The sequence below is a fragment of the Salvelinus alpinus genome, chromosome 2 (assembly GCF_045679555.1).
Source record: "Salvelinus alpinus chromosome 2, SLU_Salpinus.1, whole genome shotgun sequence".
NCBI lineage: Eukaryota > Metazoa > Chordata > Actinopteri > Salmoniformes > Salmonidae > Salvelinus > Salvelinus alpinus.
In genome coordinates, this window is record NC_092087.1 from 105644472 (window position 1) to 105670508 (window position 26037).

The 26037-nt window shown below is 43.1% G+C and overlaps 1 protein-coding gene across 3 annotated transcripts in view; it reads left to right on the forward strand.

Annotated features, from left to right (window-relative positions):
• LOC139568404 (cytochrome P450 3A27-like) overlaps window positions 1-25447 on the forward strand; it is a 61223-nt gene extending 35776 nt beyond the window's left edge. For all 3 annotated transcript variants that reach the window (XM_071390195.1, XM_071390194.1, XM_071390196.1), the window contains 10 exons: window positions 6485-6584; window positions 6783-6899; window positions 11993-12081; window positions 15816-15964; window positions 16156-16283; window positions 17293-17371; window positions 20157-20317; window positions 21376-21602; window positions 21915-22077; window positions 23383-25447. In XM_071390195.1, coding sequence (XP_071246296.1) covers window positions 6485-6584; window positions 6783-6899; window positions 11993-12081; window positions 15816-15964; window positions 16156-16283; window positions 17293-17371; window positions 20157-20317; window positions 21376-21602; window positions 21915-22077; window positions 23383-23499 — 1330 coding nt within the window. In that variant the 3' untranslated portion in view covers window positions 23500-25447. The remainder of the gene's footprint in view (window positions 1-6484; window positions 6585-6782; window positions 6900-11992; window positions 12082-15815; window positions 15965-16155; window positions 16284-17292; window positions 17372-20156; window positions 20318-21375; window positions 21603-21914; window positions 22078-23382) is intronic.
• Window positions 25448-26037: the final 590 nt, after the last annotated feature.

Genomic DNA, 26037 nt, shown 5'->3' on the forward strand with positions numbered 1-26037 from the left:
TATAACATCAGGTTATACAATACACTTGTGTTTTGTTCGAAAATGTGCATATTTAGAGCTACAAATCCTGATTATACATTGTGAATACGTAGCATCGATTCACTAGAATCTCCAGAGATATTTTGGACACTCACCTAATCTGACCAAAGAACTCATCATAAACTTTACATAAAAATACTTGTTGTATGGCAAATGAAAGATACACTGGTTCTTAATGCAACCGCCGTGTTAGATTTAAAAAAATAACTTTACCATAACAAACAGCTTACGTTATAGCGAGACAGCGCCCGCCAAAACGCGAATAATAGGACTCAACATTTTCCACAGAAATACGAAATAACATCATGAATTGTTCTTACTTTTGCTGAGCTTCCATCAGAATCTTGTACAAGGAGTCCTTGGTCTAGAATAAATCGTTGTTTGGTTTTAGAATGTCCTTTTCTCCTGTCGAATTCGCACCACAATGCTAGCCAAGGTTGCTAAAATTCTTGATTGATTCTTGAATGTTGATAACGTTCCCATTTTCTCTCGACGCAAAGAACGGAAAACTCCAAAAGTCCCAATAAACGTTGAATAATCTGATAAAACTCGGTTGAAAAAACCTACTTTACGATGTTATTATCACATGTATCAAATAAAATCAGAGCCGGAGATATTCGCCGTGTAGCTATTCTCTCCGCAAGGCAATCAAACAGGCTAAGTCCCAGTACAGAGACAAAATCGAGTCGCAATTCAACAGCTCAGACACAAGAGGTATGTGGCAGGGTCTACAGTCAATCACGGATTACAAAAAGAAAACCAGCCCCGTCGCGGACCAGGATGTCTTGCTCCCAGACAGGCTAAACAACTTTTTTGCCCGCTTTGAGGACAATACAGTGCCACTGACACGGCCCCCTACCAAAACCTGCGGGCTCTCCTTCACTGCAGCCGAGGTGAGTAAAACATTTAAACGTGTTAACCCTCGCAAGGCTGCAGGCCCAGACGGCATTCCCAGCCGCGTCCTCAGAGCATGCGCAGACCAGCTGGCTGGTGTGTTTACGGACATATTCAATCAATCCTTATCCCAGTCTGCTGTTCCCACATGCTTCAAGAGGGCCACCATTGTTCCTGTTCCCAAGAAAGCTAAGGTAACTGAGCCAAATGACTACCGCCCCGTAGCACTCACTTCCGTCATCATGAAGTGCTTTGAGAGACTAGTCAAGGACCATATCACCTCCACCCTACCGGACACCCTAGACCCACTCCAATTTGCTTACCGACCCAATAGGTCCACAGACGACGCAATCGCAACCACACTGCACACTGCCCTAACCCATCTGGACAAGAGGAATACCCATGTGAGAATGCTGTTCATCGATTACAGCTCAGCATTCAACACCATAGTACCCTCCAAACTCGTCATCAAGCTCGAGACCCTGGGTCTCGACCCCGCCCTGTGCAACTGGGTCCTGGACTTCCTGACGGGCCGCCCCCAGGTGGTGAGGGTAGGTAACAACATCTCCACCCCGCTGATCCTCAACACTGGGGCCCCACAAGGGTGCGTTCTGAGCCCTCTCCTGTACTCCCTGTTCACCCACGACTGCGTGGCCATGCACGCCTCCAACTCAATCATCAAGTTTGCGGATGACACTACAGTGGTAGGCTTGATTACCAACAACGACGAGACGGCCTACAGGGAGGAGGTGAGGGCCCTCGGAGTGTGGTGTCAGGAAAATAACCTCACACTCAACGTCAACAAAACAAAGGAGATGATTGTGGACTTCAGGAAACAGCAGAGGGAGCACCCCCCTATCCACATCGACGGGTCAGTAGTGGAGAAGGTGGAAAGTTTTAAGTTCCTCGGTGTACACATCACGGACAAACTGAATTGGTCCACCCACACAGACAGCGTTGTGAAGAAGGCGCAGCAGCGCCTCTTCAACCTCTTCAACCTTAAAAATCCACCTCTCTAAAAACAAGTCTCTCACCGTTGCCGCCTGCTATAGACCACCCTCTGCCCCCAGCTGTGCTCTGGACACTATATGTGAACTGATTGCCCCCCATCTATCTTCAGAGCTCGTGCTGCTAGGCGACCTAAATTTGAACATGCTCAACACCCCAGCCACCCTACAATCTAAGCTTGATGCCCTCAATCTCACACAAATTATAAATGAACCTACCAGGTACCACCCCAATTCCGTAAACACGGGTACCCTCATAGATATCATCCTAACAAACTTGCCCTCCAAATACACCTCTGCTGTTTTCAACCAAGATCTCAGCGATCACTGCCTCATTGCCTGCATCCGTAATGGGTCAGCGGTCAAACGACCTCCACTCATCACTATCAAACGCTCCCTGAAACACTTCAGCGAGCAGGCCTTTCTAATCGACCTGGCCGGGGTATCCTGGAAGGATATTGATCTCATCCCGTCAGTAGAGGATGCCTGGTCATTTTTTAAAAATGCCTTCCTCACCATCTTGAATAAGCATGCCCCATTCAAGAAATTTAGAACCAGGAACAGATATAGCCCTTGGTTCTCTCCTGACCTGACTGCCCTTAACCAACAGAAAAACATCCTATGGCGTTCTGCATTAGCATCGAACAGCCCCCGTGATATGCAACTTTTCAGGGAAGCCAGAAACCAATATACACAGGCAGTTAGAACAGCCAAGGCTAGCTTTTTCAAGCAGAAATTTGCTTCCTGCAACACAAATTCAAAAAAGTTCTGGGACACCGTAAAGTCCATGGAGAATAAGAACACCTCCTCCCAGCTTCCAACCGCTCTGAAGATAGGAAACACTGTCACCACCGACAAATCCACTATAATTGAGAATTTCAATAAGCATTTTTCTACGGCTGGCCATGCCTTCCACCTGGCTACCCCTACCCCGGACAACAGCACTGCCCTCCCCTCTGCTACTCGCCCAAGCCTTCCCCATTTCTCTTTCTCCCAAATACAGTCAGCTGATGTTCTAAATGAGCTGCAAAATCTGGACCCTTACAAATCAGCCGGGCTAGATAATCTGGACCCTTTCTTTCTAAAACTATCTGCTGAAATTGTTGCCACCCCTATTACTAGCCTCTTCAACCTCTCTTTCGTGTCGTCTGAGATCCCCAAAGATTGGAAAGCAGCTGCGGTTATCCCCCTCTTCAAAGGGGGGGACACCCTTGACCCTAACTGCTACAGACCTATATCTATCCTACCCTGCCTTTCTAAGGTCTTCGAAAGCCAAGTCAACAAACAGATTACCGACCATTTCGAATCCCACCACACCTTCTCCGCAATGCAATCTGGTTTCAGAGCTGGTCATGGGTGCACCTCAGCCACGCTCAAGGTCATAAACGATATCGTAACCGCCATTGATAGGAAACAATACTGTGCAGCCGTATTCATTGACCTGGCCAAGGCCTTTGACTCTGTCAATCACCACATCCTCATTGGCAGACTCGACAGCCTTGGTTTCTCTAATGATTGCCTCGCCTGGTTCACCAACTACTTCTCTGATCGAGTTCAGTGTGTCAAATCGGAGGGTCTGTTGTCCGGGCCTCTGGCAGTCTCTATGGGGGTGCCACAGGGTTCAATTCTTGGACCGACTCTCTTCTCTGTTTACATCAATGATGTCGCTCTTGCTGCTGGTGATTCTCTGATCCACCTCTACGCAGACGACACTATTCTGTATACTTCTGGCCCTTCTTTTGACACTGTGTTAACAACCCTCCAGGCGAGCTTCAATGCCATACAACTCTCCTTCCGTGGCCTCCAACTGCTCTTAAATACAAGTAAAACCAAATGCATGCTCTTCAACCGATCACTGCCTGCTCCTGCCCGCCTGTCCAACATCACTACTTTGGACGGCTCTGACTTAGAATATGTGAACACCTACAAATACCTAGGTGTCTGGTTAGACTGTAAACTCTCCTTCCAGACTCACATCAAACATCTCCAATCCAAAGTCAAATCTAGAATTGGCTTCCTATTCCGCAACAAAGCATCCTTTACTCATGCTGCCAAACATACCCTTGTAAAACTGACCATCCTACCAATCCTCGACTTCGGTGATGTCATTTACAAAATAGCCTCCAAAACCCTACTCAATAAATTGGATGCAGTCTATCACAGTGCCATCCGTTTTGTCACCAAAGCCCCATATACTACCCACCACTGCGACCTGTACACTCTCGTTGGCTGGCCCTCGCTTCATACTCGTCGCCAAACCCACTGGTTCCAGGTCATCTACAAGACCCTGCTAGGTAAAGTCCCCCCTTATCTCAGCTCGCTGGTCACCATAGCAGCACCTACCTGTAGCACGCGCTCCAGCAGGTATATCTCTCTAGTCACCCCCAAAACCAATTCTTCCTTTGGACGCCTCTCCTTCCAGTTCTCTGCTGCCAATGACTGGAACGAACTACAAAAATCTCTGAAACTGGAAACACCTATCTCCCTCACTAGCTTTAAGCACCAGCTGTCAGAGCAGCTCATAGATTACTGCACCTGTACATAACCCATCTACAATTTAGCCCAAACAACTACCTCTTTACCTACTGTATTTATTTATTAATTTATTTTGCTCCTTTGCACCCCATTATTTCTGTCTCTACTTTGCACTTTCTTCCACTGCAAACCAACCATTCCATTGTTTTATTTTTATTTATTTTTTATTTATTTTTTTTATTTATTTTTTTATTTTTTATTTTACTTGCTGTGTTGTACTCACTTCGCCTCCATGGCCTTTTATATTTTTATTTATTTATACATATATTTGTTTGCCTTCACCACCCTTATCTCACCTCACTTGCTCACATTGTATATAGACTTATTTATTTTTTTCACTGTATTATTGACTATATGTTTGTTTTACTCCATGTGTAACTATGTGTTGTTGTATGTGTCGAACTGCTTTGCTTTATCTTGGCCAGGTCGCAATTGTAAATGAGAACGTGTTCTCAATTTGCCTACCTGGTTAAATAAAGGTTAAATAAATAAATAAATAAATAAAAAGGAGGCTGAAGAAATTCGGCTTGTCACCAAAAGCACTCACAAACTTCTACAGATGCACAATCGAGAGCATCCTGTCGGGCTGTATCACCGCCTGGTATGGCAACTGCTCCGCCCACAACCGTAAGGCTCTCCAGAGGGTAGTGAGGTCTGCAGAACGCATCACCGGGGGCAAACTACCTGCCCTCCAGGACACCTACACCACCCGATGTCACAGGAAGGCCATAAAGATCATCAAGGACAACAACCACCCAAGCCACTGCCTGTTCACCCCGCTATCATCCAGAAGGCGAGGTCAGTACAGGTGCATCAAAGCAGGGACCGAGAGACTGAAAAACAGCTTCTATCTCAAGGCCATCAGACTGTTAAACAGCCACCACTAACATTTAGCGGCCGCTGCCAACATACTGACTCAACTCCAGCCACTTTAAAAATGGGAATTGATGGAAATTATGTAAAAATGTACCACTAGCCACTTTAAACAATGCCACTTAATATAATGTTTACATACCCTACATTACCCATCTCATATGTATATACTGTACTCTATATCATCTACTGCATCTTGCCATCTTTATGTAATACATGTACCACTAGCCACTTTAAACTATGCCACTTTATGTTTACATACCCTACAGTACTCATCTCATATGTATATACCGTACTCTATACCATCTACTGCATCTGCCATGCCGTTCTGTACCACCACTCATTCATATATCTTTATGTACATATTCTTTATCCCTTTACACTTGTGTGTGTGTGTAAGGTAGTAGTTGTGGAATTGTTAGGTTAGATTACTTGTTGGTTATTACTGCATTGTCGGAACTAGAAGCACAAGCATTTCGCTACACTCGCATTAACATCTGCTAACCATGTGTATGTGACTAATAAAATTTGATTTGATTTGATTTGATTTGTAAACCGAACGCTTATCAGAAGACAATATCGAGGTGCTTCGCGCGCCTTGGTAGACAAAGGAAATTCCTGACCTGCCACTCCAAAAGCTCTTGTTCGACCTCAGATCAAGCTAGACACCCCATTCCACCTTCCACTGCCTGTTGACATCTAGTGGAAGGCGTATGAAGTGCATGTATATCGATAAATATAAGCCAGTTGAATAGGCAGGCCCTGAAACAGAGCCCCATTTTCAGAATTTTCACTTCCTGTCTGGAAGTTTGCTGCCAAATGAGTTCTGTTTTACTCACAGATATAATTCAAACAGTTTTAGAAACTTGAGTGTTTTCTATCCAATAGTAATAATAATATGCATATTGTATGATCTAGAATAGAGTACGAGGCCGTTTAAATTGGGCACGATTTTTTCCAAAGTGAAAATAGCGCCCCCCTATTGACAAGATTAAATCAATTTTAGAATAAGGTTACAAGGTTACAGCTCAACTAAATGCCATTGTGAAGGATCTATGATGGGAGGCAGTCTGTTCTGTGTACCATGTAGGTGTATATATAGTGGTTAAAGCCAGGTGTGTTTCTCCTCTGTGAAGGATCTATGATGGGAGGCAGCCTGTTCTGTGCATCATGGACCAAAGCCTGATCAAGACCGTCCTGATTAAAGAGTGTTACAACATCTTCACCAACCGCAGGGTGAGACACACACACACACACACACACACACAATCTGAATAATAATAACCCAAAAAATTATTGCTGATTTTATTAATACATTATTTATGAAATTCATTTCAAAGTAGTGTGAATATTATGTAAATAGAATAATCAATATTAATTATTAATGATCGTTATTAAATCATATCATTGTTATAACTGTCCTCCATGCTGTAGAACTTCATGTTTCTGAATGGCGAGCTGTTTGACGCGTTGTCCTTTGCCGAGGACGATACATGGAGACGGATCCGCAGTGTCCTCTCACCTTCCTTTACCTCTGGACGACTAAAAGAGGTAGAACCATCCCTCCATCTCGCCTTTTCTATGTTTTATCAACAAGTTAGAATCACTTTATAGCTTGTTATAAACTCATTATAGCTTGTTATAAACTCATTATAGCTTGTTATAAACTCATTATAGCTTGTTATAAACACTTTATAGCTTGTTATAAACTCACTATAGCTTGTTATAACTCTTTACTAACTCATTATAGCTTGTTATAAACTCTTTATAAACTCATTAAAACTTGTTATAAACTATTAAACTATTAAATCATTATAGCTTGTTATAAACTCTTTAGAACTTGTTATTAACTTGTTATAAACGCTTTATAGCTTATTATAAACTCTTCATAAACTCATTATAGCTTGTTATAAACTATTAACTCATTATAGCTTGTTATAAACTATTAACTCATTCTAGCTTGTTATAAACTCTTTATTAACTCATTCTAGCTTGTTATAAACGATTAACTCATTATAGCTTGTTATAAACTATTAACTCATTATAGCTTGTTGTAAACTATTAACTCATTATAGCTTGTTATAAACTATTAACTCATTATAGCTTGTTATAAACTATTAACTCATTATAGCTTGTTGTAAACTATTAACTCATTATAGCTTGTTATAAACTATTAACTCATTATAGCTTGTTATAAACTATTAACTCATTATAGCTGGTTATAAACTATTAACTCATTATAAACTATTAACTCATTATAGCTTGTTATAAACTATTAACTCATTATAGCTTGTTATAAACTATTAACTCATTATAGTTTGTTATAAACTCTCTATTAGCTCATTATAGCTTGTTATAAACTCTTTACTAACTCATTATAGCTTGTTATAAACTATTATCTCATTATAGCTTGTTATAAACTATTAACTCATTATAGCTTGTTATTAACTCTTTACTAACTCATTATAGCTTGTTATAAACTATAAACTCATTATAGCTTGTTATAAACTATTAGCTCATTATAGCTTGTTATAAACTCTTTACTAACTCATTATAGCTTGTTATAAACTATTAACTCATTATAGCTTCTTATAAACTATTAGCTCATTATAGCTTGTTATAAACTCTTTACTAACTCATTATAGCTTGTTATAAACTATTAACTCATTATAGCTTCTTATAAACTCTTTACTAACTCATTATAGCTTCTTATAAACTATTAACTCATTATACCTTGTTATAAACTATTAACTCATTATAGCTTGTTATAAACTCTTTACTAACTCATTATAGCTTGTTATAAACTATTAACTCATTATAGCTTGTTATAAACTTTAAACTCATTATAGCTTGTTATGAACTCAAACTAAATCAAATCAAATTTCCTTAGTCGATACACATATTTAGCAGATGTTACTGCGGGTGTAGTGAAATGCTTGTGCTCCAACAGGGATATCTAACAATACCCAAGTCTACAAGTAAAACAATGGAATTAAGAAATATAGAAATATTAAGACAAGCAATGTCGAAGTCAGGAGTATAAAATTAAATATACATATAGTACATTTATATTTATACATTTTTTATACAACTGAAGTCGGAAGTTTACATAAACCCGAGCCAGAAACATTTCAACTAAGTTTTTCACAATTCCTGACATTTAATCAGAGTAAACATTCCCTGTCTTAGGTCATTTAGGATCACCACTTTATTTTAAGAATGTGAAATGTCAGAATAATAGTATAGAGAATTATTCACTTAAGCTTTTATTTCTTTCATCACATTCCCAGTGGGTCAGAAGTTTACATACACTCAATTAGTATTTGGTAGCATTGCCTTTAAATTGTTTAACTTGGGTCAAATGTTTTGGGTAGCCTTCCACAAGCTTTCCACAATAAGTTGGGTGAATTTTGGCCCATTCCTCCTGACAGAGTTGGTGTAACTGAGTCCGGGTTGTAGGCCTCCTTGCTCGCACACACTTTTTCAGTTCTGCCCACAAATCTTCTATAGGATTGAGGTCAGGGCTTTATGATGGCCACTCCAATACCTTGACTTTGTTGTCCTTAAGCCATTTTGCCACAAATTTGGAGTATGCTTGGAGTCATTGTCCATTTGGAAGACCCATTTGCGACCAAGCTTTAACTTCCTGACTGATGTCTTGAGATGTTGCTTCAATATATCCACATCATTTTCTTGCCTCATGATGCCATCTATTTTGTGAAGTGCACCAGTCCCTCCTGCAGCAAAGCACCCCCACAACATGATGCTGCCACCCCAATGCTTCACGGTGGGATGGTGTTCTTCGGCTTGCAAGCCTCCCCATTTCTCCTCCAAACATAACGATGGTCATTATGGCCAAACAGTTCTATTTTTCTTTCATCAGACCAGAGGACATTTCTCCAAAAAGTACAATCTTTGTCTCAATGTGCAGTTGCAAACCATAGTCTTGCTTTCTTTTATGTCGGCTTTGGAGCAGTGGCTTCTTCCTTGCTGAGCGGCCTTTCAGATTATGTCGATATAGGACTCGTTTTACTGTGGATATAGATACTTTTGTACCTGTTTCCTCCAGCATCTTCACAAGGTCCTTTGCTGTTGTTCTGGGATTGATTTGCTCTTTTCGCACCAAAGTACGTTCATCTCTAGGAGACAGAACGCGTCTCCTTCCTGAGCGGTATGACGGCTGCGTGGTCTCATTGTGTTTCTACTTGCATACTATTGTTTGTAGGGATGAACGTGGTACCTTCAGATGTTTGGAAATTGCTCCCGGAGGACCTGAGCCCTAGGACCATGCCTCAGGACTACCTGGCCTGATGACTCCTTGTTGTCCCCAGTCCACCTGGCCGTGCTGTTGCTCCAGTTTCAACTGATCTGCCTGCGGCTATGGAACCCTGACCTGATCACCAGACGTGCTACCTGTCCCAGACCTGCTGTTTTCAACTCTCTAGAGACAGCAGGAGCGGTAGAGATACTCTGAATGATCGGCTATAAAAAGCCAAGTGACATTTACTCCAGTTGTGAGAGTGTCTAGTGTGAGAAACAGATGCCTCACAAGTCCTCAACTGGCAGCTTCATTAAATTGTACCCGCAAAACACCAGTCTCAACGTCAACAGTGAAGAGGCGACTCCGGGATGCTGGCCTTCTAGGCAGAGTTGCAAAGACAAAGCCATATCTCAGAATGGCCAATAAAAAGAAAATATTAAGATGGGCAAAAGAACACAGACAGTGGAAAGAGATAAGGATTTGTCTTTAATTGTTATAGCCAGTGTCTTTGCTGTATTACTTTTTTTACAACTAAGTTATTTTTCTTTTCAACTCTGCCTTCTGGTCTTGTAACCCGGATGTGAAACAGGATATAACAGTATAACAGGATACACAGAGCAAACTTATTAAAAGCTCCAAGATTAACTTCTTTAGCATTGTGACATGTTTTTCTAGATTCTAGAACATACAGTGCATTCAGAAAAGTATTCAGACCCCTTGTCTTTTTACACATTTGGTTATGCTACAGCTGTATTCTAAAATGTATTAAATTATAATTTTTTCTCATCAATCTACTACACACAATACCCCATAATGACAGCGCGGAAACCGTTTTTTAGAAATTTTTGCAAATGAATACAAAATGTAAAACAGATACCTTCTTTACATTATTATTCAAAGGTGGAGTCACGCGTCCTCTGAAACATGACCCACCTGACCACCTACTTCCTGTTTCACCCAGATGTCAGCAGCACTAATGTGAAAGACATGACCACCTACTTCCTGCTTGACCCGGATGTCAGCAGTACTAAAGTGAAACACCACTCGACTGACAACCAGAGTCAGCTTGCAGGCGACCGGCCCTGTCACACGGAGTTGCTAGAGTACGATAAGCCAACGTCCCGGACGGCGCTGGGCCAATTGTGCGCCGTACTATGGGGTTCACGGTCACGGTCGGTTGTGACACAGCCTGGGATCGAACACCAGGCGGTGCAATGCTTTTGACCGCTGCACCACCCAGGACCTCTATCTTCTTCATTCTAATGACATGCTTGAATCATAATATAGGACTAGAATTAGATGCAGATGGCACCACCCAGGACCTCTATCTTCTTCATTCTAATGACATGCTTGAATCATAATATAGGACTAGAATTAGATGCAGATGGCACCACCCAGGACCTCTATCTTCTTCATTCTAATGACATGCTTGAATCATAATATAGGACTAGAATTAGATGCAGATGGCACCACCCAGGACCTCTATCTTCTTCATTCTAATGACATGCTTGAATCATAATATAGGACTAGAATTAGATGCAGATGGCACCACCCAGGACCTCTATCTTCTTCATTCTAATGACATGCTTGAATCATAATATAGGACTAGAATTAGATGCAGATGGCACCACCCAGGACCTCTATCTTCTTCATTCTAATGACATGCTTGAATCATAATATAGGACTAGAATTAGATGCAGATGGCACCACCCAGGACCTCTATCTTCTTCATTCTAATGACATGCTTGAATCATAATATAGGACTAGAATTAGATGCAGATGGCACCACCCAGGACCTCTATCTTCTTCATTCTAATGGCTTGAATCATAATATAGGACTAGAATTAGATGCAGATGGCTTACACTTCTCTTCATAAAGATTTAATGGTTTAACGCTAAGGAGCTTTTTTTAAGGACACGTCATGCTGTTCATATGAATAACTTAGCGGTTTCTCTCTGTTATTTATCCTGGGAAAGGGGAGTGGTTATTGGCGGTAAATCTCGGTAACCGGGTTATTGCCATTCAACCCTAATCATGAAGCAGCGCTCTACTAACCCCTCTCTCTCTCTCTCTCGCTCTCTCTCTCCCCTCTCTCTCTCTATTGCTCTTTCTCTCTGTCTCTCTCTACCTCTCTCTCTCTCTACCTTTCTCTATTGCTCTGTCTCTCTGTCTCTCTCTCTCTCTCTCTCTCTTCCTCTCTCCGTCTCTCTCTGTGTCTCTCTCTCTCTACCTCTCTCTCTCTCTCTCTCTCTCTCTCCTCTCTCCCTCTCTATCTCTCTCTCTCTCTCTCTCTCTCTCTACCTCTCTACCTCTCTCTCTACCCCTCTCTCTCTCTCTCCTCTCTCTCTCTACCTCTCCTCTCTCTCTGTTTCTCTCCTCTAGATGTTTGGTATCATGAAGCATCACTCTGCTAACCTGCTGAATGGAATGAAGAAGCAGGCAGATAAAGACCAGACCATCGAAGTGAAGGAGTGAGTCCTGACCTCTAACCTCTGACCTCTGACATTTCAACTTACACCTCTGAGTCTTGATTATAATATACACACACATATAGCCACCTTTTGCCTTGATGACAGCTTTGCACACTCTTGGCCTGAGGTAGAGTACGTCATGATAAGCTGTAGACAACACTATCTACCAAGAGAGTTTTCATCTATATTTTTCGTAGCCATCTATTTACCACCACAAACCAAAACTGGCAGTAAGATCACACTCAACGAGCTGTATAAGGGATGGTAGCATTGTCATTGACAATAACAATTTGTTCTTAACTGGCTTGCCAAGTAAAATAAAGATAAAATAAAAAATAAAAAATAAGGCCATAAGTAAACAAGAAAATGCTCGTCCAGAAGTGGCGCTCCAAGTGGCTTCAATGAAGGAAAACTTAAATCCATTTGATCTAATATCTACCAGCATGTCACATGTGCAACCGCAGGGCAGGACAGATTACCAGGACGTGTACTCAGAGGACGCACGGACCAACTGGCAAGTGTCTTCACTGACATTTTAACCTCTCCCTAACCCGAGTCTGTAATAACTACATGTTTCAAGCAGACAATCATAGTCCCTGTGCAATAGAAAGTGAAGGTAACCTGCCTACATGACGAGCATACCGCCCCAACAGATCCATAGCACTCACGTCGGTAACCATGAAGTGCATTGAAAGGCTGGTCATGGCTCACATCAACACAATCATCCCGGAAACACTACACCCACTCCAATTCACCTACCGCCCCAACAGATCCACAGATGATGCAATCTCTATTGCACTCCACACTGCCCTTTCCCACCTGGACAAAAGCAACACATGCATGAATATGCTGTACATTGACTACTGCTCAGCGTTCAACACCATAGTGCCCACAAAGCTCATCACTAAGCTAAAGACCCTGGGACTAAACACCTTCCTCTGCAACTGGATCCTGAACTTCCTGACGGGCCGCCCCCAGGTCTGCCACGCTGATCCTCAACACGAGGGCCACTCATGGGTTTGTGCTTAGTCCCCTCCTGTACTCCCAGTTCACCCACGACTGCCTGGCCAAGCACGACACCAACACCATCATTAAGGTTGCTGATGACAAAAGAGTGGTAGGCCTGATCACCGACAACGATGAGACAGTCTATAGGGAGGAGGTCAGAGACCTGGCAGTGTGGTGCCAAGACAACAACCTCTCCCTCAATGTGAGCAAGACAAAGTATCTGATCGTGGACTACAGGTAAAGGAGGACCGAACACGACCCCATTCACATCGACGGGGCTGTAGTGGAGCGGGTCGAGAGTTTCAAGTTCCTTGGTGTCCACATCACCAACAAACTATCATGGTCCAAACACACCAAGACAGTCGTGAAGAGGGCACGACAACGCCTTTTCCCCCTAAGGAGACTGAAAAGATTTGGCATGGGTCGCCAGATCCTCAAAAGGTTCTACAGCTGCACCATCGAGAGCATCCTGTCCGGTTGCATCACCGCCTTGTATGGCAACTGCTCGTTATCTGACAGTAAGGAGCTACAGAGCGTAGTGCGTACGGCCCAGTACATCACTGGGGCAAAGCTTCCTGCCATCCAGGACCTATATACTAGGTGGTGTCAGAGGAAGGCCCTAAAAATTGTCAAAGACTCCTGTCACCCGGGGCCTCCTAAGTGGTGGTCTAAGGCATCGCAGTGCTGATGTACTAGGCTGTGATGTACTAGGCTGTGATGTACTAGGCTGTGATGTACTAGGCTGTGATGTACTAGGCTGTGATGTACTAGGCTGTGATGTACTAGAGATCCTGGTTCGAGTCCAGGCTCTGTCGCAGCCGCATTCCAAATTACTGCTGAACAATTAATCAAATGGCCACCCAAACTATTTACATATTTTTTACTTTAGTTTATTTAGTAAATATTTTCTTAACTCTGTTTCTTGAATTGCATTCTTGGTTAAGGGCTTGTAAGTAAGCATTTCACGGTAAGTTCTACACCTGTTGTATGCGACGCATGTGACAAATACATTTGATCTGATTTAGTTGAGATGAGTAGTTGTGGTCAGTTGTGTGGTCGGTAGTTGTGGTCAGTATTTAGTAGTTAGTCGTTATTTTATTTTATTTAAGCTTTATTTAACAAGTCAAGTCAGTTAGGAACAAATTCTTATTTTCAATGACGGCCTAGGAACAGTGGGTTAACTGCCTTGTTCAGGAGCAGAATGACAGATTTTTACCTTGTCAACTCGGGGATTCGATCTTGTAACCTTTCGGTTACTGGCCCAACACTCTAACCACTAAGCTACCTGCCGCCACGGTGTGGTCAGTAGTTGTGGTCAGTAGTTGTGGTCACTAGTTGTGGTCAGCTGTTGTGGTCAGTAGTTGGTGGTCAGTAGGTGTGGTCAGTAGTTGTGGTCAGTAGTTGTGTGGTCAGTAGTTGCGGTCAGTAGTTGTGGTCAGTAGTTGTGTGGTTAGTAGTTGTGGTCAGTAGTTGTGGTCAGTAGTTGGTGGTCAGTAGGTGTGGTCAGCTGTTGTGGTCACTAGTTGTGGTCAGTAGTTGTGGCCAGTAGTTGTGGTCAGTAGTTGTGTGGTTAGTAGTTGTGGTCAGTAGTTGTGGTCAGTAGTTGTGGTCAGTAGTTGTGTGGTCAGTAGATGTGGTCAGTAGTTGTGGTCAGTAGTTGTGTGGTCAGTAGTTGTGTGGTCAGTAGATGTGGTCAGTAGTTGTGGTCAGTAGTTGTGTAGTTGTGGCCAGTCGTTGTGGTCAGTAGTTGTGTGGTCAGTGGTTGAGGTCAGTGGTTGTGGTCGGTAGTTGTGGTCAGTAGTTGTGTAGTTGTGGTCAGTAGTTGTGTAGTTGTGGTCAGTAGTTGTGGTCAGTAGGTGTGTAATTGTGGTCAGTAGGTGTGTAGTTGTGGTCAGTAGGTGTGTAATTGTGGTCAGTAGTTGTGTAATTGTGGTCAGTAGTTGTGTAGTTGTGGTCAGTAGGTGTGTAATTGTGGTCAGTAGTTGTGTAGTTGTGGTCAGTAGGTGTGTAATTGTGGTCAGTAGGTGTGTAATTGTGGTCAGTAGTTGTGTGGTTGTGGTCAGTAGTTGTGGTCAGTAGTTGTGTAGTTGTGGTCAGTAGTTGTGGTCAGTAGTTGTGTAGTTGTGGTCAGTAGTTGTGTAGTTGTGGTCAGTAGGTGTGTAATTGTGGTCAGTAGGTGTGTAATTGTGGTCAGTAGATGTGTAATTGTGGTCAGTAGGTGTGTAATTGTGGTCAGTAGTTGTGTAGATGTGGTCAGTAGGTGTGTAATTGTGGTCAGTAGGTGTGTAATTGTGGTCAGTAGGTGTGTAGTTGTGGTCAGTAGGTGTGTAATTGTGGTCAGTAGGTGTGTAATTGTGGTCAGTAGGTGTGTAGTTGTGGTCAGTAGGTGTGTAATTGTGGTCAGTAGTTGTGTAGTTGTGGTCAGTAGATGTGTGGTTGTGGTCAGTAGGTGTGTAATTGTGGTCAGTAGTTGTGTAGTTGTGGTCAGTAGTTGTGTAGTTGTGGTCAGTAGGTGTGTAATTGTGGTCAGTAGTTGTGTAGTTGTGGTCAGTAGATGTGTAATTGTGGTCAGTAGTTGTGTAGTTGTGGTCAGTAGTTGTGTGGTTGTGGTCAGTAGTTGCGTGGTTGTGGTTAGTAGTTGTGTAGTTGTGGTCAGTAGGTGTGTGGTTGTGGTCAGTAGTTGTGTAGTTGTGGTCAGTAGATGTGTAATTGTGTTTGTGTTGCAGGTTCTTTGGGCCCTACAGTATGGACGTGGTCACCAGCACAGCCTTCAGTGTGGACATTGACTCTCTGAACAACCCTTCAGACCCCTTCGTCTCCAACGTCAAGAAGATGATCAAGTTTGACATGTTCAACCCACTGTTGCTCCTATTCGGTGAGACCACACACACACACACACACACACACACACACACACACACAGAGAGACACAAAATTGAACTTTCTAATCATATGCAGTTGTACACCTTTCTATAAAACGTTCCTCTCCACCTCTCCTCTCCTCTTCTCCTCTCCTGTCCTCCCTTCCTCTCCTCTCCCCTCCTCCCCCCTCCTCTCCTTTTCCAGTGTTGTTTCCCTTCACTGGTCCTATCTTGGAGAAGATGAAGTTTTCTTTCTTCCCGTCTGCGGTGACAGACTTCTTTTACGCCTCGCTGGCTAAGATCAAATCTGGACGTGACACTGGGAACTCAACTGTAAACATGTTTTATATTCATATTTGATTGTTATGTTGATATTTTCATCTGTACATTTGTATTTGTATTGTAATATTCTGTATTTTTTTATTATGTTTAGGAAACCTATGTAACTAGTGATGGGAACCAATATGAAATGTCTATATCGATATCATGTCAGAATTTAAAAACACAATTTTTTTATTTTTTATTTAAAAACACAATTATTGGGACCCAAATATCTACATTCATGTTAGCATCTGTTTGTGTTGGTTGTGATTGGACCAGATCCAGTAGAATGTGTTTGTGTTGGTTGTGATTGGACGAGATCCATTATAATCTGTTTGTGTTGGTTGTGATTGGACGAGATCCATTATAATCTGTTTGTGTTGGATGTGATTGGACGAGATCCATTATAATCTGTTTGTGTTGGTTGTGATTGGACGAGATCCATTAGAATCTGTTTGTGTTGGTTGTGATTGGACAAGATCCATAAGAATCTGTTTGTGTTGGTTGTGATTGGACCAGATCCATTAGAATCTGTTTGTGTTGGTTGTGATTTGACCAGATCCATTAGAATCTGTTTGTGTTGGTTGTGATTGGACCAGATCCATTAGAATCTGTTTGTGTTGGTTGTGATTGGACCAGATCCATGAGAATCTGTTTGTGTTGGTTGTGATTGGACCAGATCCATTATAATCTGTTTGTGTTGGTTGTGATTGGACCAGATCCATTAGAATCTGTTTGTGTTGGTTGTGATTGGACCAGATCCATTAGAATCGGTTTGTGTTGGTTGTGATTGGACCAGATCCAGTAGAATCTGTTTGTGTTGGTTGTGATTGGACCAGATCCATTAGAATCTGTTTGTGTTGGTTGTGATTGGACCAGATCCATTAGAATCGGTTTGTGTTGGTTGTGATTGGACCAGATCCATTAGAATCTGTTTGTGTTGGTTGTGATTGGACCAGATCCAGTAAAATCTGTTTGTGTTGGCTGCGATTGGACATATTTGACCTAATTTAATTTGCAGAGTCGGGTGGATTTCTTACAACTGATGATCGACTCTCAAAAAGGCAACGACACAAAGACAGGAGAGGAACAGACTAAAGGTACCTGTCGAACAAACACCTGTAAAATACTGTTACAAACACACACCTGTAAACTACTGTTACAAACACACACCTGTAAAATACTGTTACAAACACACAACTGTGAACTACTGTGACAAACACACAACTTTAAACTACGAAATGTATTTTTGATACTGTCGCAAAGCTAACTAAAACGCAGCATTCCCCAAGAGAGGATGGCTTTCACTTGAGCAGTAATAAATTAATGAACTTCTTTGGGGAAAGTCGGCCTATATCAAATCTCCCATTCCTCTCAAAACATTAGTCTGGTTTTAGACCCGATCATAGCACTGAGACTCCACTTGTGAAGGTGGTAAATGACCTTTTAATGGCGTCAGACCGAGGCTCTGCTTCTGTCCTCGTGCTCCTAGACCTTAGTGCTGTATCTGTCCTCGTGCTCCTAGACCTTAGTGCTGTATCTGTTCTCGTGCTCCTAGACCTTAGTGCTGCTTCTGTCCTCGTGCTCCTAGACCTTAGTGCTGTATCTGTCCTCGTGCTCCTAGACCTCAGTGCTGCATCTGTCCTCGTGCTCCTAGACCTTAGTGCTGTATCTGTCCTCGTGCTCCTAGACCTTAGTGCTGCTTCTGTCCTCGTGCTCCTAGACCTTAGTGCTGCTTCTGTCCTCGTGCTCCTAGACCTTAGTGCTGCTTCTGTCCTCGTGCTCCTAGACCTTAGTGCTGTATCTGTCCTCGTGCTCCTAGACCTTAGTGCTGCTTCTGTCCTCGTGCTCCTAGACCTTAGTGCTGTATCTGTCCTCGTGCTCCTAGACCTTAGTGCTGTATCTGTCCTCGTGCTCCTAGACCTTAGTGCTACATCTGTCCTCGTGCTCCTAGACCTTAGTGCTGTATCTGTCCTCGTGCTCCTAGACCTTAGTGCTGTATCTGTCCTCGTGCTCCTAGACCTCAGTGCTGCATCTGTCCTCGTGCTCCTAGACCTTAGTGCTGTATCTGTCCTCGTGCTCCTAGACCTTAGTGCTGTATCTGTCCTCGTGCTCCTAGACCTTAGTGCTACATCTGTCCTCGTGCTCCTAGACCTTAGTGCTGTATCTGTCCTCGTGCTCCTAGACCTTAGTGCTACATCTGTCCTCGTGCTCCTAGACCTTAGTGCTGCTTTGATACCATCGATCACCACATTCTTCTGGAGAGACTGGAAACTCTAATTGGTCGACACGGACAAGTTCTGGCCTGGTTTAGATCTTGTCTCTCGGAAAGATATCAGTTTGTCTCTGTGAATGGTTTGTCCTCTGACAAATCAACTGTAAATTTTGGTGTTCCTCAAGGTTCCGTTTTAGGACCACTATTGTTTTCACTATATATTTTACCTCTTTGGGATGTCATTCGGAAACATAATGATAACTTTCACTGCTATGCGGATGAAAGAGATCTTCTGTTGAATCTGACAATTAATCGTGATGGTTGTACAGTCGTCTCAAATAAAACTGTGAAGGACCTCGGCGTTACTCTGGACCCTGATCTCTCTTTTGACGAACATATCAAGACTGTTTCAAGGACAGATTTTTTCCATTTACGTAACATTGCAAAAATCAGACATTTTCTGTCCAAAAATTATGCAGAAAAATTAATCCATGCTTTAGTTACTTCTAGGTTAGAAGCCTCTCTACACTAGCTGCTTTTACTGCTAACCTGCAAAGCATTACATGGGCTTGCTCCTAACTATCTTTCCGATTTGGTCCTGCCGTACATACCTACACGTACGCTACGGTCACAAGACGCAGGCCTCCTAATTGTCTCTAGAATTTCTAAGCAAACAGCTGGAGGCAGGGCTTTCTCCTACAGAGCTCCATTTTTATGAAATGGTCTGCCTACCCATGTGAGAGACGCAGACTCGGTCTCAACCTTTAAGTCTTTATTGAAGACTCATCTCTTCAGTAGGTCCTATGATTGAGTGTAGTCTGGCCCAGGAGTGTGAAGGTGAACGGAAAGGCACTGGAGCAACGAACCACCCTTGCTGTCTCTGCCTGGCCGGTTCCCCTCTCTCCACTGGGATTCTCTGCCTCTAACCCAATTACAGGGGCTGAGTCACTTTCTTTCTCTCTCTCGGAGGACCTGAGCCCTAGGACCATGCCTCAGGACTACCTGGCATGAGGACTCCTTGTTGTCCCCAGTCCACCTGGCCGTGCTGCTGCTCCAGTTTCAACTGTTCTGCCTGCGGCTATGGAACCCTGACCTGTTCACTGTGATTACTATTATTTGACCATGCTGGTCATTTATGAACATTTGAACATCTTGGCCATGTTCTGTTATAATCTCCACCCGGCACAGCCAGAAGAGGACTGGCCACCCCTCATAGCCTGGTTCCTCTCTAGGTTTCTTCCAAAGTTTTGGCAATTTCTAGGGAGTTTTTCCTAGCCACCATGCTTCTACACCTGCATTTCTTGCTGTTTGGGGATTTAGGCTGGGTTTCTGTAGAGCACTTTGATATATCAGCTGATGTAAGAAGGGCTTTGTAAATGAATTTGACCTATAAACTACCGTTACAAACACACACCTGTAAACTACTGTTACAAACACACACCTGTAAACTACTGTTACTAACACACACCTGTAAACTACTGTTACTAACACACACCTGTAAACTACTGTTACAAACACACACCTGTAAACTACTGTTACTAACACACAACTGTAACCTACTGTAACAAACACACACCTGTTACAAACTATTCTCTCTCTCTATTTCTCTTCTCCTCTCCCCTTCTCTCCTTTCTTCTACTCTCCTCTCCTCTCCCTCTCTCCTTCCACAGGACTGACTGATCATGAGATCTTGTCTCAGGCCATGATCTTCATCTTCGCCGGCTACGAGACCAGCAGCACTACTATGAGTTTCCTGGCCTATAATCTGGCAACCAACCCCCACACCCTGACCAAACTGCAGGAGGAGATAGATACTGTGTTCCCCAACAAGGTAACCCCCAAACCATGACCAAACTGCCGGAGGAGGTAGATACTGTGTTCCCCAACAAGGTAACCCCCACACCATGACCAAAATGCAGGAGGAGATAGATACTGTGTTCCCCAACAAGGTAACCCCCACACCATGACCAAACTGCAGGAGGAGATAGATACTGTGTTCCCCAACAAGGTAACCCCCACACCATGACCAAACTGCAGGAGGAGATAGATACTGTGTTCCCCAACAAGGTAACCCCCACACCATGACCAAACTGCAGGAGGAGATAGATACTGTGTTCCCCAACAAGGTAACCCCCACACCATGACCAAACTGCAGGAGGAGATAGATACTGTGTTCCCCAACAAGGTAACCCCCACACCATGACCAAACTGCAGGAGGAGATAGATACTGTGTTCCCCAAAAAGGTAACCCCCACACCATGACCAAACTGCAGGAGGAGATAGATACTGTGTTCCCCAACAAGGTAACCCCCACAACATGACCAAACTGCAGGAGGACATAGATACTGTGTTCCCCAACAAGGTAACCCCCACACCATGACCAAACTGGAGGAGGAGATAGATACTGTGTTCCCCAACAAGGTAACCCCCACACCATGACCAAACTGCAGGAGGAGATAGATACTGTGTTCCCCAACAAGGTAATCCCCACACCATGACCAAACTGCAGGAGGAGATAGATACTGTGTTCCCCAACAAGGTAACCCCCACATATGTAACCCTGGTTGCAGATGTGGTGAGGTACTGATGTGTATGTAACCCCGGTGACGGATGTGGTGAGGTACTGATGTGTATGTAACCACAGTGCCAGATGTGATGAGGTACTGATGTGTATGTAACCACGGTGCCAGATGTGGTGAGGTACTGATGTGTGTGTAACCCCGGTGTCAGATGTGGTGAGGTACTGATTTGTGTGTAACCCCGGTGCCAGATGTGATGAGGTACTGATGTGTGTGTAACCACGGTGCCAGATGTGGTGAGGTACTGATGTGTATGTATCCACGGTGCCAGATGTGATGAGGTACTGATGTGTATGTATCCATGGTGCAGGCTCCAATCCAGTATGAAGCTCTGATGCAGATGGACTATTTGGACTGTGTGTTGAACGAGTCTCTGAGACTGTACCCCGTCATGCTGCGACTGGAGAGGGTCGCCAAGAAGACGGTGGAGATCAATGGTATCGTCATCCCCAAAGACTGCGTTGTTCTGGTTCCCACGTGGACCCTCCACCGTGACCCAGAGATCTGGTCTGACCCTGATGAGTTCAAACCAGAGAGGTACTGGACCGCACCGTAACCACAATCCAACCATAACACAACCTTAACAAAACCACAAATGAACTACAGTAAAATGTGCAATGTGTCTGAACCACAACCACAAATCAACTACAATACAATGTGTAATGTGTCTGAACCACAACCACAAATCAACTACAACACAATGTGTAATGTGTCTGAACCACAACCACAAATCAACTACAATACAAACACAATACAACCATAACACAACCTTAATACAACCACAGTACAACCACAACCACAAATGAACTACAATACAATGTTTAATGTGTCTGCCCTCTCCCTGTCCAGGTTCAATAAGGAGAACAAGGAGTCTATTGATCCGTACACGTACATGCCGTTTGGGGCGGGGCCCAGGAACTGTATCGGGATGCGCTTCGCCCTGATCATGATCAAACTGGCCATGGTCGAGATCCTCCAGAGTTTCACTTTCTCCGTCTGCGACGAGACCGAGGTGAGACGCTCACCTGAGCAGACAGAATACGACATCATCAAACATCACTATCATTCATAGATAGAGGCTGCACTTGCCACCACCTGTTTTACATGGGCACCGCCTGTTTTAACATGGTCAACACCTGTTTTAACATGGTCACCACCTGTTTTAACATGGTCACCACCTGTTTTAACATGGTCAACACCTGTTTTAACATGGTCACCACCTGTTTTAACATGGTCAACACCTGTTTTAACATGGTCACCACCTGTTTTAACATGGTCACCACCTGTTTTAACATGGTCACCTCCTGTTGTAGCATGGTCACCACCTGTTTTAACATGGTCAACACCTGTTTTAACATGGTCACCACCTGTTTTAACATGGTCAACACCTGTTTTAACATGGTCACCACCTGTTTTAACATGGTCAACACCTGTTTTAACATGGTCACCACCTGTTTTAACATGGTCACCACCTGTTTTAACATGGTCACCACCTGTTTTAACATGGTCACCACCTGTTTTAACATGGTCACCACCTGTTTTAACATGGTCACCACCTGTTTTAACATGGTCACCACCTGTTTTAACATGGTCACCACCTGTTTTAACATGGTCACCACCTGTTTTAACATGGTCACTGCCTGTTTTAACATGGTCACCACCTGTTTTAACATGGTCACCACCTGTTTTAACATTGACCTGTTTTAACATGGACCTGTTAGTATCTAATGGTTCTAATCTGGTCCTAGATCAGTGGTTAGGTTAGTATCTAATGGTTCAGGTTAGGACTGGGGCAGGGGAATCTGGTCCTAGATCAGTGGTTAGGTTAGTATCTAATGGTTCAGGTTAGGACTGGGGCAGGGGATTCTGGTCCTAGATCAGTGGTTAGGTTAGTATTTAACGGTTCAGGTTAGGACTGGGGCAAGGGAATCTGGTCCTAGATCAGTGGTTAGGTTAGTATCTAATGGTTCAGGTTAGGACTGGGGCAGGGGAATCTGGTCTTAGATCTGGCCTGGGGAGTGTTACGTAACAGGAGTTATCAGATGAGATTGTAGCAGGAAGTCCAAAGATCACCCTAATGCAACACACACAATGCACACACACACACACACACAATGCACACACACACACACACACACACACACACACACACACACACACACACACACACACACACACACACACACACACACACACACACACACACACACACACACACACACACACACACACACACACACACACACACACACACACACACACACACACACACTGTTGGAGATGGACAACCAGGGTTATGTTATGTTATTCTCTATAGATCCCATTGGAGATGGACATCCAGGGTATGCTGATGCCCAAACGACCAATCAAACTGAGGCTGGAGCCCCGTAGCAACATCCCTAGCAACACCACCACCACCTCTCTGAAGAGTTAAACAACGTGACCAAATGCAGGAGCACAGTACCCTCCCCTAGAGCACCCTACCCTACCCTAGAGCCCCCCACCCTACCCTAGAGTACTCTACCCTACCCTAGAGTGCCATACCTACCCTAGAGTACTCTACCCTAACCTACAGCACCCTACCCTACCCTAGAGTACTCTACCCTACCCTAGAGTACCATACCTACCCTAGAGTACTCTACCCTAACCTACAGCACCCTACCCTACCCTAGAGTACTCTACCCTACCCTAGAGTACCATACCTACCCTAGAGTACTCTACCCTAACCTACAGCACCCTACCCTACCCTAGAGTACTCTACCCTACCCTAGAGTACCATACCTACCCTAGAGTACTCTACCCTAACCTACAGCACCCTACCCTACCCTAGAGTACTCTACCCTAACCTACAGCACCCTACCCTACCCTAGAGTACTCTACCCTACCCTAGAGTACTCTACTCTACCCTAGAGTACTCTACCCTAACCTACAGCACCCTACCCTACCCTAGAGTACTCTACCCTACCCTAGAGTACTCTACCCTACCCTAGAGTACTCTACCCTAACCTACAGCACCCTACCCTAGAGTACTCTACCCTAACCTACAGCACCCTACCCTAGAGTACTCTACCCTAACCTACAGCACCCTACCCTACCCTAGAGTACTCTACCCTAACCTACAGCACCCTACCCTACCCTAGAGTACTCTACCCTAACCTACAGCACCCTACCCTAGAGTACTCTACCCTAACCTACAGCACCCTACCCTAGAGTACTCTACCCTAACCTACAGCACCCTACCCTAGAGTACTCTACCCTAACCTACAGCACCCTACCCTAGAGTACTCTACCCTAACCTACAGCACCCTACCCTAGAGTACTCTACCCTAACCTACAGCACCCTACCCTAGAGTACTCTACCCTAACCTACAGCACCCTACCCTAGAGTACTCTACCCTAACCTACAGCACCCTACCCTAGAGTACTCTACCCTAACCTACAGCACCCTACCCTAGAGTACTCTACCCTAACCTACAGCACCCTACCCTAGAGTACTCTACCCTAACCTACAGCACCCTACCCTAGAGTACTCTACCCTAACCTACAGCACCCTACCCTAGAGTACTCTACCCTAACCTACAGCACCCTACCCTAGCTTACTCTACCCTAACCTACAGCACCCTACCCTAGAGTACTCTACCCTAACCTACAGCACCCTACCCTAGAGTACTCTACCCTAACCTACAGCACCCTACCCTAGAGTACTCTACCCTAACCTACAGCACCCTACCCTAGAGTACCGTACCCACCCTGGAGTTTGCTACCCTGTTCTGCTGTCCAGTCATTCCTGTAACCGAGTATCTCTCCCTTCCAGAGTCTGTTTAGTTCCTTTTTAGGAAAGAAAAACAAAAGAAAAACATTTTGAATCAGAAGATAATATTGCAGCTTATAATCAGTTGGAATACCAGGTTCTCATTTTACGTCATACTTTTCTTGCCGTCTAGTTTAATATATTTTAATGTAATCTATGGCATTATTTAGGATCCTTAAGACATGAGCTTCTACTAAACTAAATAAAACAAATCATTAGAATAACAGTGTGGTTTCACATAAAACTATGTTGGAAATAGTTTGCCTTTAAACGGAAGCAAACAGAACAAACAGAACGAAACGTGGAGGGACATACCTGAATTTATTCCAATAGAAACTCTCATTTTGCTCTGTGTGCTTCCATTTAGTTCTTAAACGTTAAAAGGTTTCCGTAATGAATATGCCCCTGTTCTCTCTGCCAATCATTCACCATCCCTCCCTGCTTCGCTTTTCACCTCTCACACAGTCTCCCTCCTATCTCCTTATTGTGTGTCGTGAACAACATTTGCCTGAGCAACAATAGTAGAATCGGCGGTTCGGTTTTCAAAATATAAGTTACCCATTGAAACTGATGCAAACGGATATATATTGTGGAATCAAGCAAAAATCCTGGAGGGACTTTATGGTGCTAAACATATATATGGAATATGTTATATATACATAAATATATAATATATATGTTATGTTATGTTATACATATAAATATATAATATATATGTTATGTTATCTTATATATATAAATGTATAATATATATGTTATGTTATATATATAAATATATAATATATATGTTATGTTATATATATAAATATATAGTATATATGTTATGTTATATATATATAAATATATAATATATATGTTATGTTATATATATAAATATATAATATATATGGTATGTTATATATATAAATATATAATATATGTGTTATGTTATATATATAAATATATAATATATATGTTATTATGTTATGTTATATTATATATATAAATATATAATATATATGTTATGTTATGTTATATATATAAATATATAATATATATGTTATGTTCTGTTATATATATAAATATTTCATATATATGTTATGTTATATATATAAATATATAATATATATGTTATGTTATATAAATATATAATATATATGTTATGTTATGTTATTTATATAT